Source organism: Pagrus major, chromosome 20 (assembly GCF_040436345.1).
Source record: "Pagrus major chromosome 20, Pma_NU_1.0".
In the NCBI taxonomy this organism is placed as follows: Eukaryota; Metazoa; Chordata; class Actinopteri; order Spariformes; family Sparidae; genus Pagrus; species Pagrus major.
This window is the reverse complement of record NC_133234.1, coordinates 19,191,347-19,204,881: the sequence shown is the minus strand read 5'-3', so window position 1 is coordinate 19,204,881 and position 13,535 is coordinate 19,191,347. Positions and strand designations below refer to the sequence as shown.

The following is a 13,535-nucleotide window of genomic DNA, read 5'->3' as shown; positions in this document are numbered from 1 at the left end:
TCACAATGCCATCGGCTGTTTTTATATGTGAAAACAAAGTAACATCTCGTGAACAGGACAGTTTCACAAGTTTTAATGAAAACTTCCTCATAGATGCCATACATGATTGGCTTTTCTTTGCATTTTGAATTTCCGCACGTAAAAATAATTTGATCAGAAGGATCCCAAGCAGTCTCTCCACGATGCAGAATGTGTTTCGAGGCTCTCATTACGTCCGTATAAATCAGGGTTTGGTTTCATGTTTAAAGGATGCTTCACATGTGCAATTATGCGTCAAAATGAATAGAAAAACGATGCTGTATACGCATAGGAAAATTCTTCCTCCCCTGATTGCCAGGTGGAATGTTTGACATTCAGGACCTTCCTTTTCTAGGTCATATGCAGCACTCACCAACAAGTGAGGCCTCCCTTTAGCTGCTGATTGATTAGGCACCAGTTTCCAATTCATCAAGCCTGTTCCAATTCATAAATCTCACACCCCACAACATTTACTCTAAACGTGTAAGAGCAGAGCAAACACAAGCAATGAAGACCACATGTAAGAGAGTGATGGAATTTCTTGATAAATCACCAAAGCGATTTATTCTCCCGAGGTCAGCGCAGTCGTATTTTCTCAATTAGATTATTCACAACAGGGAATGTGTTTAAAATGTTAGTTGTGACATTTAGTTCTGTATGTGAATATATTCCATTTAGATAAGACAGAGCGTAAATCCTGGTGTTATTTCCCTGTACAAAGACAGGCGGAGGAGGCTGACAATGTTGAGCGGAGATATGACAGAAAAAAATATGATAATTTAATGCAGGAGGAACAGAAGTGGCATTTAGTCGCTGGCATTCGGGATTAGCTTGAAGTGACTTCATTGTCTTTCTGTCTGCGTTGTCAAATCTACTGACAGGCAAATCTGGCTCTTTCCTCCCGACATAATATATTTCCTTTCAAAAAGTTATTCTGTCTTCTTAAGCTCGGAGACGGCGTTACAAGATGTAAACATAACAACTGTAATTATGGCTCTTGTACCTGTCTGACAGAGGCAGAGAAGTTAACAGATATTTCTCTGTCAGTGCTTTAAGACAGGTTCATGCAGCAGTAAAACAAATCTCCTTGATATTTACCCCCTGTTGTGTCACACATTTTTAGCGGTTGTTCGAGTGTTAGGCTGCCGACAGTTTGGACACGTTCAGAGACATTAACAGCCCGAATGTGGCGTCTTCGTGTTGACGCGTGGCGCCTCGCCCCGCCCCGATGCCGACTCCCTGTCTGTCAGACGGAGCCCTGCTGGTGGTCCGTCTCACGGGTAATGCATTTTAAATGGGGGGCACGACCCCCCCTCCCCACCTTCACCCACGCTTCATTAACTTCCAGCTGATTGATAAACAGTGAGCTGCTGCTGGCATGCACGACGGGAGGGTAGCAGAATTAGACACTCGATGCAGTTGGTTGGGGGTTCATCTGTCGGGGGCGAGATGAAAAAACAAGTGTTGGGTGACGTGAACGGCAGGGATTTGTGTATGCAGTGTGTGTTTCTGCACTTTGTTGACTGACTTATGTAAATGGTACTCGTGTACAGTGTTCCTCTCTGTCTGCAACTCCCATTACTCCCATAAGAACATTGGGAACATGATTTGTTTGCTGTAATCATCCCTGTTGCAACTGAAAATGTAATTAAATTTGCATGTGACCTGCAAAAAACCGCAGAAGAAGGCTGACATTACACAAGGAAGTGATGAAGACCAAGAAAAGTCAATCGGGACATTTTATTCCATTATAGAGATTTATTACGTTTTCAATGAGGTTAAACTCTTTTTTTTTCTACTTTTCTAGCAAATTATTACATCATTCATACGAGCCTAGATTCTTTCCTTATGTGCTTTCAAAGAAAGTAATAGTGATATAATGTTTATGTTATATCTCTGGTGCTAACAAGCCAGTAGTTTTCATGAATTTCAGTGTAATGCTCATCAGCATAGTTCATTTTCACTGTGGTTATGGTTTATTCAAGTTCAAACCCGACCTGACTGATCTGTCTCCATTTTGCATAATCCTTTCCTCATTATGCACAAGGGTTATCTGGCGTTGCCAGGAAAAGGATGTTGCTAAGGTAACTGTATAGGTTACCAACCAAACCTCTCCTTCAGAACCCCTCGCCTCTTATTCATGACTGTTGGGCCATCAGTGACTAGATCAGTTATATGTTTTGACATAAACATGGCCACCACTGGCTTCCAAGTCCTATTTCCTTGAAGCAGTTCAGCATATTAGATGTACTTGAATGACTGCTACAGTTTTGGGGTTGTATCCTCATGGTTGAATGCACTCCTTTTGAGTGTTTTTGGATGAAAGCATTAGCTAAATAAATGTAATGTAATGTATTTTTGGCTTCTGTACTACTTCATAGCATGCAGGAAATAGGAGAGCACGTGTATGAGTAGCAAAGAAGTAAAGGACTATCTGTTCTCTTCCTCGCTATGCCACAAATGGCAATAATGATACATACACCCAACTTCAATCAGGTGGACTGACAGAGTTTCTTGGTTGTAACTTAGATTTGGAAGAGGCGTTCCTATTGCCCAATTTGTGGGTGAAACAATGTTGGATTTGAACCGAATTTACCCACGTTTTGTCCTGTGTTTTTGTTAGGCTTTGCTCTGAGGAAAATGGAAAGCGATCTGGTTGTCTTTGCAACAACAGTGCCAACAAAAATACGACTTGGAAAGGCTGTTGAGAACAGTTTCTTCTTTTGATGGGGCATTCAAGGAAGCTCCAACATTTGAGAGTCAACTGAGATGAGGGCTAACTCGAAAGCAGGAGATGTGCTGTCCTTGTTAAACAGAGTGGTGACATGAGGTAATATCTTTGCTGACATCCACGGATCCTGCCCATAGTCTCCAACAGTTTCGGGCAGAACCACTGTAATGGAAGTAAACAGTGGGAACACCATGGCTGATTGCATTGATAACCTGCTGCTTTTGCTCTGTTCTTATATGTTTTTATCGACAAAACAAGCAATTTCGCACTTGACTTCTCCATTGTTGCCTTCCCCATACTTTCTTTCCAACCTGTAGAATATGACATGCCTTGTACGGTTTTCACTTCAGGTCAAGCAAAACCTATGGCTATAATCTAGTTCCAGCTGGAAACCAACTTTTCAGTTACAAACTGATCCGTGGACGATATGCTCCCAATGGTTCAAAATGAGACGCACATTCAGCACAGAACTCCGGCTCCACGTTGGTTGAAAAGGGGTATCTGAGGCCTTGAGCGAGACACTAACCCTCATTCATTGAAAGTCACAATAAAAATATAACATATGGATGACACATGGGTGTCTGCAACTTGTTCCTTTATACCCACACACTCCCCCTATGTGTTGCAGGCAAGCAGTGAGACAGACACACACACACACACTCACTCAGCACACTGGATTGTCTGTTGTGGGCAGATGTTGAGGTTGTGTGTCCGACCGAGAGCGCAGACCTAATTAAGACTGAAGAAACACATCATTTTATTTGGCTCTCTCTACTCTTTGGCCTCGCTTTGATCCAATGATTATTACCAGCTCTTTGGCTCAGCGGAGGAGTAGAGGGCGGGGAAGCATTGTGTCTCATGCTGACAGCTCCCAAACAAAATAACCCCCCTCCCCGGGTTGTTACATCTGACACTCCCAGCTGGGTTGTCAGCGGTGAGGTCAGTAAGAGAATCCAGCTGCCTGCTGAGGTCTGTTCCTCGGCTGTGGATTAGCACCAGCCAACCATCTGCTGGTGTCCTGTAGTGTAATACTGTACGTGCACTCGCTATACGTACAATTCTTGGACACGTGAAGGCACTGTAATCCTCACTTGTACAAATCATGAACACGAACGCTCATGCTGTAATAATCAGCCCAGGAGGGGTGCACAAAGCTTTATTTGGATTTCAGCTCATTTGTTGATCTTTCTCAGCTGTTGATCCTCTTGCCCCCCGCTGAGTGTCCTTCCCAAGAGAAAGGAGCAGTGCTCAGATATCTGTGTAGGTGAAGTGAAGGGCAGCCATCATCGTAGTGGGGCTGTGACGGTAACAGCAGTCCTGCAGTTATGCGGTATACTCCTGCAAAAATATATCTTCCCCTCTATAGGCTTGAAAAGTCTACAGGAGGTTCTTAAAGGGCTACAGTTTGCTGCTTCTTGGAGAACAGCAGCTGTAATAAGAAACTTTTCTATCCAAAATCTTGGAGCATGATCCACTTCTGTACTGTCCATCCATATGTTGAGTATGAAGACTTGTTTCTCCACAATGTAACGTGGGCTCTGGAGGTAGAGCGTATTCATCGGTGGTTCGATCCCCAGCTTCTCCTATCAGTCTAGGCAAACGTCTTGTGAGTGAGGGGCAAAATTGTCTGTTAAACAGGAACTTGGCCCATTGTCAGCCAGCTTCATAGCACTAATATGGTGTTTGTATATGCAAATGGTGAACTTCTCTCCAACTTGCCCCTCTCTCTTGCCAGCAAAAATCTGACAAATGACGCAAACCATAAAGTCTGGCAGACTTAAGGGCTGTTGTATCAACTACAGATTGTACTCGAGCAGTTTTGTATGCCGTCATCCATGGACACAAAGACTACAGTCGGATCGAGAGAGACAGCCGCCTCCCTCTCTCTCCCTTTGATCAAGTGAGGGGCGCCTCACCAAACTCCGATCAAGCTGTCAAAACTAGGCATTGCTGAAATTTTGCTACTATGCTGCCTATTTCTCGCCTAAAATGTGAACCGTGACACTCAGATCACACTGTAAAACAAGGCAGTACTGATCAAATATGAACCACAATCCTGTTTATTCTGTTGCTGTTCCTGTGCATTCTGGTTGTTGTAGGCCATTTTCCTGTTTTCTTTGGTCATGTAGCACCAATTTCAAAAATATTTGCCCAGTTTCATTCAAGGACTCTCTTTCAAATAGTGAAATACTTCTTTAAGGTAGAAAAGCTATCTTTACTGTATCTATATAGATAAATGCTGTTTGTTTACTATACAAAAATGAAAGTATTCAGCAATCTATTGTTGAGGGAATGCTGGAGTATAAGACAGCCTAAGAGGCATTGCCTTTGGGGAAAAATACTTGTTCTTGACCATGGAAACAGCAGTGTGACAAATAAATACATCCCACATGGTCCAATGCACCGGTGTCTCCAGTCACGTCAAAAACATTTAAACCATCTCCTTGACAACTTTGTAACTCCCTCAGCTGAGGAAGGCTACGGGATGTGGTTTAAAGCCTCGTAAACAACAAGTAAGTGGGACCTTGTGTCGAGAAGTTTTTTCTCAAAATAACTCTATCTTTTAAGAACTTTTTTTTCGTCGTGTATCTCTCATATGACGAATTACCACATAGTTGATAGATCCATGTAGTTTACTGTCATCAGGGCCCATGATGCAGGTGCAAATTGACTGATTTCCCAAAAATAGGACACAGCATGATAAAAAGGCATGGTTTTGGTCTAGCTGGCTGTAGCTGTTTCTTCTGCTATTTTTCGACCCTGCAATATTTAAATCGATACTCACAAAAATGCTTAATATACGGAAGAAGACAAATTTTCTCCCACCCGCGAGTTCACTCACATCATGTTGACTAAGGCTACAGGGAGCTACACAATAAAAGCTGTACACTGGCCGGCTCACGGAAAGCTTTAATTGCGAGGCAGTGATAACAAAAATGAGTTTCCTATGACGGAGATAAATTAGTATTTGGTCCAAGTTAGAGGGAAAAAAAGGCACACACAGCTGTATTACCAGGGAATTGTGGTAATCTGCTGCTCTTTCATGATTTTTTTTACAGAAGTTGAAAGAACAAAGAACAAACAAAGAAACAGAAAAAGAGAGACAGAAACAAAGAGAGAAAGAAGGAGCAGGGCAGAATCTCTCAGTTTGCCTGCGGCAGAGCTTCGCTGTTGTTGATTTATCATTTCTCTCCAGATAAATAAACTGTGAATGGATCACTTGGTAACCTCAGAGAGTCATTTTATCGTATTATTGATTCCCGTCTGTCACTAAAAATGATTTCCTCACTGTTTCCCCGTCGACATAATCTCCCCCCGTTCCCGCTTTTATCAGATCATATACATGTCCATCTGGTCATTACTTGTTATTGTGTATTGTGCATTGTGTAAGCTTATTACTGTTCTACCGCACCACACGGAATGAGTTATGGATTGATATTGAATGTTTCTTCACGGCGCATGCATGTGGTGTGAAGGCGGTTTAATAGAAAACGTCACAGAAGCCTGTGTTTTCTGTCTTGAGGTCTTGAGCTGCTCTATTCAATAGATGTTTTCCTAAAGCACGGTTTTAAATCACATCAGATTGTTTATCTTCCATGCATGTCCTAAGACATTGCGATTGATTCTTTCTCTTTGTGTTTCTTCTTTCTAGGGGGCTGTTTGCGAATAACTACACAGAAATCCATTACCTTGAAGATGGCAGTGCGGTGACGGGCTCTCACAACTCCATGGTATGTTTTAAACTTTTTTTTACAACCTTACCATCATGAATCAGTGATGTTTCCTTCTTTATCACCTCTGCTCTTGAACCCTCCTTCTTGCCGGATTCTGCGTCATTGTGCGCCCGTTAGGGTCGGTGAGGAAGTAGAGATTGATGATGCAGTTAGACCAACTTTTAAAGTGTCTGGAATTGGGTAGTCTTGCGCATAAAGAAGACTGCGTAGGTGAGTGGGCCCATTTTCGTTCTCCGCCAGCAGATTCATATTTGATGAAATAAAAGGTGAACAGAGGTGAGAGGACAGACTCGGTTTTAGGAAACAACTCAAGTCTTTTATAATAGATAAAGGTAAAACCGCCCCAACAAATGGTTAATTATGCAGGTCTGCAGGAAAATACCGAAATAGTCAACTACAATGTGCACTTCAGAGGTCACACGGACTCTGAAATGTCCAGTACTTGTCATTGCGATTGCGGAAATTGTTGTTAAAGCACCATTGATTGTTGAGTCCAATGAGAGTCAACCACAGGGGGATTCAACCACCGGGGGACTTGGGGGGGTAATCGTCCCACCTGGTGCCCCCATTTTCGAAAAAACACAGCAAAAGTGCCCTCTCTTCACAGACCTCTTTACTTGGTAGTTTCGAGGTCATCAGTCTCCTTGATTTTTTTTGTCAGATTTTACAGTGTTCCGAAACAAAATGACTCTAGTTTCAGGTGATTATATGCTAAACATAAAGTGACAACATAACTATAAATATTTTATACCATTTCGGCCAATAGTTCCTCCTAAATCCCCCTAAAGCCTACATGCTGGACCTTTAACTGTGCTTCCTGAGGTGTATTTTTTCCAACCATTCAACTTTGGGGTGAAGTCCTCTTCCAATTCAATTCCTTGTGATTTGCTTCAGTGTTGTGATAGATTTTCTCATCTTCATTAAGCTCTGTTGGGTTTTCTCCAGGAAAATATGTTCTGCTTTCAAACACAATGGCTCTTTGAAAACATCGTCCATGGATCCATAAATATCCCTATTGAAGGATATTAATTTTGAGCTTCAGAAATGGCAAGATTGTTATTCAATTACACGTGCTGTAATGCTTGAGCATGATGTGACTGGACCACTTGGAACAGTTTATGTGCCTAAGAGCTCCCACCTGCTTGCTTGATTTAAACGATTTGATCATCTGCAGTTTTCAAAGCAATTAAACATCTAATTTTTTGTTCGGATACCCAGAAACATAATAATGGACATTCTGTGAGGTCTGTGCACAATTGCTTGGCCTACTTATGCTGAAATCCACCAAAGAGGAGATTAATATAATTCAATATCGGCCAACCCACACAGTAAAATGAACAATATTTTCCACTGGAGACTGCTGTGAGACCGGAGCTGGACCATCGCTGGCTGGGCTCGGCCAGCTCATCAGAATTGCTGCCATTCCAAAGCATAAAGACAATGAATGAGATGGAGCAGGTCAGCTCAGGGTGGACTCTGAGACACTGAGAGTCCAACACTTTCATAGCTTACACGTGGCAGAAATGAATGTGAGATAAATAGATAAATGGGTCGAGGGCTGCAAATATGCAAAGATCTAAAACTGTGGTCTTTTCAAGCCTGGCGAGAGATTAGCCAGATTGGAAATAGACTTTGAATTTCTTAGTTTGCACCATTAAACACTATATTGCATTAAAGTGAGTTCTTTTTTGGCACAAGCTCCCCTTCTGCCATGTTTGTACACATTGTTTGGAATATGTCACCAAAGGAAGAGCCACATAAGGAAATCAGCATCGCCTTCTTGTTGGCTACATCACTCTATTGGTTCACATAGCGCATCTCTACACAAGGCTGTACTAAAAAAAGCAAGGTCTAGATCAGATGCCAGCAGGGTGAACAGACTGGTGGCTGGGGTGGGTGTTATTATATTATTGATGATTGGTAGATGAATACTGATGATGTTCTGGGCGGTTTTAATCACCCGCAGCAGAGCCTTCCTGTCCTGGGCCGTGCACGAACCATGCCAGATTGTGATGTATCCAGACGTTGACAAGAACTTGGCACCGGACTTTAGCCAACAATGTAGACCATGGCAGGTTGTCTGTCCGTATTAATTAGGTTATGTGAAGTTTGGAAACAGACATGAGAGTATAGAGAACATTGAAAGTTGATTTTAGAAGCCTTCAAGATCGATCATCGATCTAAAATCGTAAGATCGTCTTCAAAATGATTGAGAATAATGAAAAACAAAAATGTCCAACACAATTCCCCAGAGCCCAAGTTGACGCCTTTATATTTCTTGTTTTGTTTGATCAACCACTAGAAATGCTGGAGAAAAGCAGCATTTTGGAAGCTTGAACCAGCATATGTGTTGCATTTTTGCCTCATCTGTGCATCAAATTACCTTCGAGTGATTTCCTGTCAAGCACTTTGATTAACCGACCTTGATTAATGACCTCTGCACTAGACGGATGGGTGGATTAAAGATTGAAAGGATGGAAAAGGGATCACTGCCAGTAACTTGAGTCTACCTGCCCAGGAAACCAGCTTGGGAACTAATGGACATCTTTCAACCTCCATCCCTCCTCTCATTCCTCTCTCATGACCACAGCTCAGCTCTTCATGGGAGGGTCTTTTTACTGGAAAAATCTTTCGAGACTGATCCATAGTTAATTTATTTGTCCTGCCGGCAGGGAGGAGACTGATACAGTGATCTGGGCAAGGGATCTAGAGGGTTCAGTTGTGTGTCAAAGGCAAGGTACTGCTGGGAGTGACTTCAGCGTTAGTCAGCCCTCCCTTGGTTCTCTATGTCTGTTTTTCATCCCCTCCCTTTCTCACTGAATCCACATACAGTACAACAAATGAGTGCCATGTGCCGGAGCAAAAGACATCTATCGGGAAGATGAATCACTAGTATGGATTTTAAAGAGTCAACTTGGAATAACAAATGCATAGTTTTGATAAACAATGTAACGTTCACACCCGGGGTTGCCTCCCGCGATAATCTGGGTATTAGTTATTAATCTTCCTCATTCCATATATGACGGCGTAAGCACTTTCCTTCCTCATTTCTTTCTGCAGAAACCTTAGATACAAAAAGTCTATTCATATCCCTTATATCGATGCATCACCGTCATGATCTCATCAAAGAAACATGAGGCGGCAGCATTAACTCAGTGCACTAAATCCAGCCCTGCTCCTCCCTATAACACTAAAATTTCATATTTCATGTAATGGGCTGTCCTTTCTTTGCACCTTTTTACCTCGCTATAATGGATGGTTCTCTTTCTTTACACCTCTAGGTAGAGATATGGAAAGTGGCCAAACAGGCGAAGGCTTTTTCAGGGCTTTAGGTCCACTTCTTGAATGTCCTTTGAATAAGATATTGTTTTTTGGGGGTAGTAGGGTTGGATCCCGCTAGCCAAATACATTTTTCAGCCCTGTCTCTGAAAAGAATTAGGTGTATATGCTACAAAACTGTTTTGCCAAACACTGTTTTGGAAGAAACACAAGCGCTGCAGGGTTTGTGTTTACTGATGTCTTTGCTTCTATTAGCTATTTGCTAACGGGATTGATAGGGTTGCCATTTTGGATCTGGTTCCAACACATTTTTTCTACTGTCTCATTAGCAAACAGCAAAAATATGTGCAAATATTTAGTTATTTATTCTGTTTGATAAAGATATATGTCCAACAAAACTTGAAGGAGACATATTATGCTCATTTTCAGGTTCATAATTCTATTTTAGGTTACTGCTAGAATAGGTTTACAGGATTTAATGCTCAAAAAACACATCAGTTTCCTGTCTCTTTAAGTCCCACCTCCTGAATACCTAGTCTGCTCTGATTGGTCAGCTCACACAAGCCTGAGCCAGCACCACTAACAACAACAGAGCAGCTGTGCTAAATCAGTTCTTACATGCAAAACTACCTGCTAGGCATATATCATGCAAATGTATGTCATGGTGACACAGTGTGATGTCATGAAGTCACAGAATTAAAGGCGGGAATACTGACGAAGCGTTTTAGGAGCAGTGTTTTCTGTGGGAGAGAGGAGCCTCTGTTGGTGCGGACTTTGAGCTGTTTAACTTTCAAGATTTTTTTATGGCACAAGAATCTCTCCTCTAAAAGGTCTCCTTTAAATCTGAAGACTGTGACGACTTAAAACTAGCGATGCTTTTTCATCAACCAGCAAAGATTGGTTGCGAGAGGGGGAAGCAACCGTAGCGACGGTGCTTTGATGGCTCACTTGATTGAGCGTGTCCATCCTCTTTTAGCTCTGTTTTGTTCTGTTTTGTCTGCTGCTAAGTACTCCCCTCTGTTCACCAGTTAGCCACTAACTTCTTTTGATGCTGTCGACACTGAGATAAAAAAGACTTACAGTTGCAGGACATAAATGCAAAACAGTGAGCTGAGTGATGCTACAACAGTCAGAGTTAGGTGATAATTCACATTACATATAGCCGTTTGATCCATTGTTTATAGGAAAATATAAATTGCTGCAGCTTTAAATATTGAATTGTTTATAACATATAACTCTAAATTACAGAAAGCTGGAGCTAATTGCATTTGATGAGAGATTTCTAAAGGATCCAGTTCTAGATTTAGGTTCGAGGAAAGGCTATTGAACCCCAACATCCCTTGGTTGTGGTACTAAACTATTCATCAATGCTGTTTTAACTAGCTCATGTGAGAAAACCATTAATTGGATTAACTGTTTGATTGCAGAATTATATCGAAGAAGTACTGTGATGCAAGACGAAGCAAGAACATAACGCCAGAAACCCATTCAGACGCTGAACATGCAAAATCAGCAGCCTTCAGAGGTTTAGCCACCTTGAAGGAGGCCGGACATTGAAATTTCCTGCCTGCGCTCTATATTTAGAGGCAGTCAAATAGGGTGGAAAACTCACATTTCCTTGTTTTCCAGAACAGGGTGGCAGAAGTGCCGTTGGTCAGACCTCACCTGAGCAAGGCCGCCTAACTGCAGCAGAAGGGCTGTTTTCACTCTAAACCAGACATTTCCTCCCCGCCCTCTCGCTACCAGGCCTGGTTCAATAAACATGGGCTTAATTCACTTGCTTGTTACTCCCTGCTGCAGCTTGACAGGTGGTCCATGAAAGCGGGTACCTGGGAACGCAGCAGCGAGCAGCAGGTTTAATGCTGGGAAATGTGAAACTCTGCACAGATTTCAGTCAACATTTGCCTGTGGTGATGAGTGAGAATGGCTCCTGCTAACCCTGCATAGGACTATTCCCCCAGACTTAATTTGCTCGTTTTTCACAGTTATCAGCTGGGACTGCTGTTATTTAACTGTGCTTAAAACTAAAGCCATGTTTTGTTTCACACCAGTCCCATTCTTCCTGCTTTGAATTTTAAAAAGTCTTTTTTGTTTCTGCTCCCTCAGGCAAACTGCTACTACCACGGTGAGGTGGAGGGTCATGTCAACTCAGACGTCAGCCTCAGCACCTGTGCTGGTGTTAAGTAAGTGTGCCAGACAGTTATTCATTCTTTTTTTGGCAACCCCGCTGATCTAATGTCTTTGTGAAAACCTGCAGAAGTAGCCAGAAATGAATGAATGCTTGGAGAGCTATTACAGTTAACACCTTTCCAAAGGTTTCAAGGGGTAAGTACCATGTCATTCAAGATAAGTTGGGTCTGCAGTCATTTCACAGTTCTGTAAAAAACTTTTGGGCAACATAGAGTTGCCAATTAAGCTAACCAAACAAGGTCCCGGTCGGACAGAAAGTTCAAACCCAGAACCTTGTTGCTGTGAGGCAACAGTGCTGACCACTTGTTTCAAGTCTTCATGAGCAAATCAAAAGCAAATCTTACAGATCTGAATGCTCACAATGACATAGTTAAGACCCAGTTCTTTCTATCAAGTCCAAGTCAATTGCCATTGTGCCATAGTCCATATTGCAAGTAGAAGTCTAGTAGAAAAAGAAGCACGAGCAGTAGGATGATCAGTTTTTCCAGTGCAAGTTTTGGCTATTACCGACACCTCTGGTTCTCACCGTCAGCCTGACCTTATATAAATCGGTTTAGATCAGGGTCGCTCAAAGTGGGGTATCCCTAAGTATCAGTTATTTTTCAGCATCTGAGCATGGCAGATCTCTTGAGCAGGAAGTCAGTCAGTTATGGGAACTTGGGATCCTGGTTTGCATCTCATCAACACAACACAATACAATAGCTGCTTGATTTTGGCCCGTGACCCAACATTAGGTTTTAGTTTTGGCCCTCCAAGGAAAACGATTTGGACACCCCTTGTTTTTATAATTCGAATAAACTGTTGGCTTGTTTACAACCTCCCCGATCAATTATTTTGCTGAGCACAAAACATTTAAATGATCAATAAAAAACACAAAAATTGGACACAGGTTGTAATAAAACAGGAATTATGTCTGACTTGAGAGTTTTAAGTCTCAAGTCAACAATTGTGAGTAACGACACGTCAACAGAACTCGGTACATAATGCATTTTGCAACATTAGAAAGCTGAGATAACACCCTGTGTGTACTATTGAAAATAAGTAAACTTGACATATTGTCAGGTTTTGGACAAGTGAGGAGTTCCAGTGTTGGAAACATTCTGCAGATGTCAAACAGGAGTAATGATTACTGTAATATCATTGGAAAGCATCAGGAATGTTTTCACGAACCAGCCAAACATCTACACCCAGCGCAGAGTGATTTGCCTGATTGTGAGGCCCTCGCTGTTGACCTGATATTTATTTATTTATTTCACTTTTTCTGTAACCGTGTTTCTGACAGACAGCTACACGTTGCACGGCTCACCGAGGCAAATTGATCTTGTTTCGGGTTGGCAGGGCTCAAGTATGAGTTCATGTGAATATTGGGCAAGCTTTGTGAGATTTTCACAAGTTTTATTCAAATTCACCGCGAGAGACTGTCACTTTGAATCACAGAGGCCACTCTTATAACGTGGGAAAAGTTCAGAAAGCCAAAACAAAGGCCACATCAATATTAAAACTGAGAGATAGTACTACGCTTAAACCTTTCTTTTCTGGTTATGTCAAGATGTCACACATAAGTCAGGCTCAATTTTCATTTC

At 42.0% G+C, this 13,535-nt stretch overlaps 1 protein-coding gene across 1 annotated transcript in view; it reads left to right on the top strand.

Moving 5' to 3' along the window:
* The window catches only part of LOC141015208 (disintegrin and metalloproteinase domain-containing protein 12-like), a 71,048-nt gene that overhangs the window by 23,042 nt on the left and 34,471 nt on the right, over window positions 1–13,535 (top strand). The window contains exons 4-5 of the mRNA XM_073489162.1: window positions 6,402–6,480; window positions 11,869–11,945. Of these exons, the coding sequence (XP_073345263.1) occupies window positions 6,402–6,480; window positions 11,869–11,945 (156 nt within the window). The remainder of the gene's footprint in view (window positions 1–6,401; window positions 6,481–11,868; window positions 11,946–13,535) is intronic.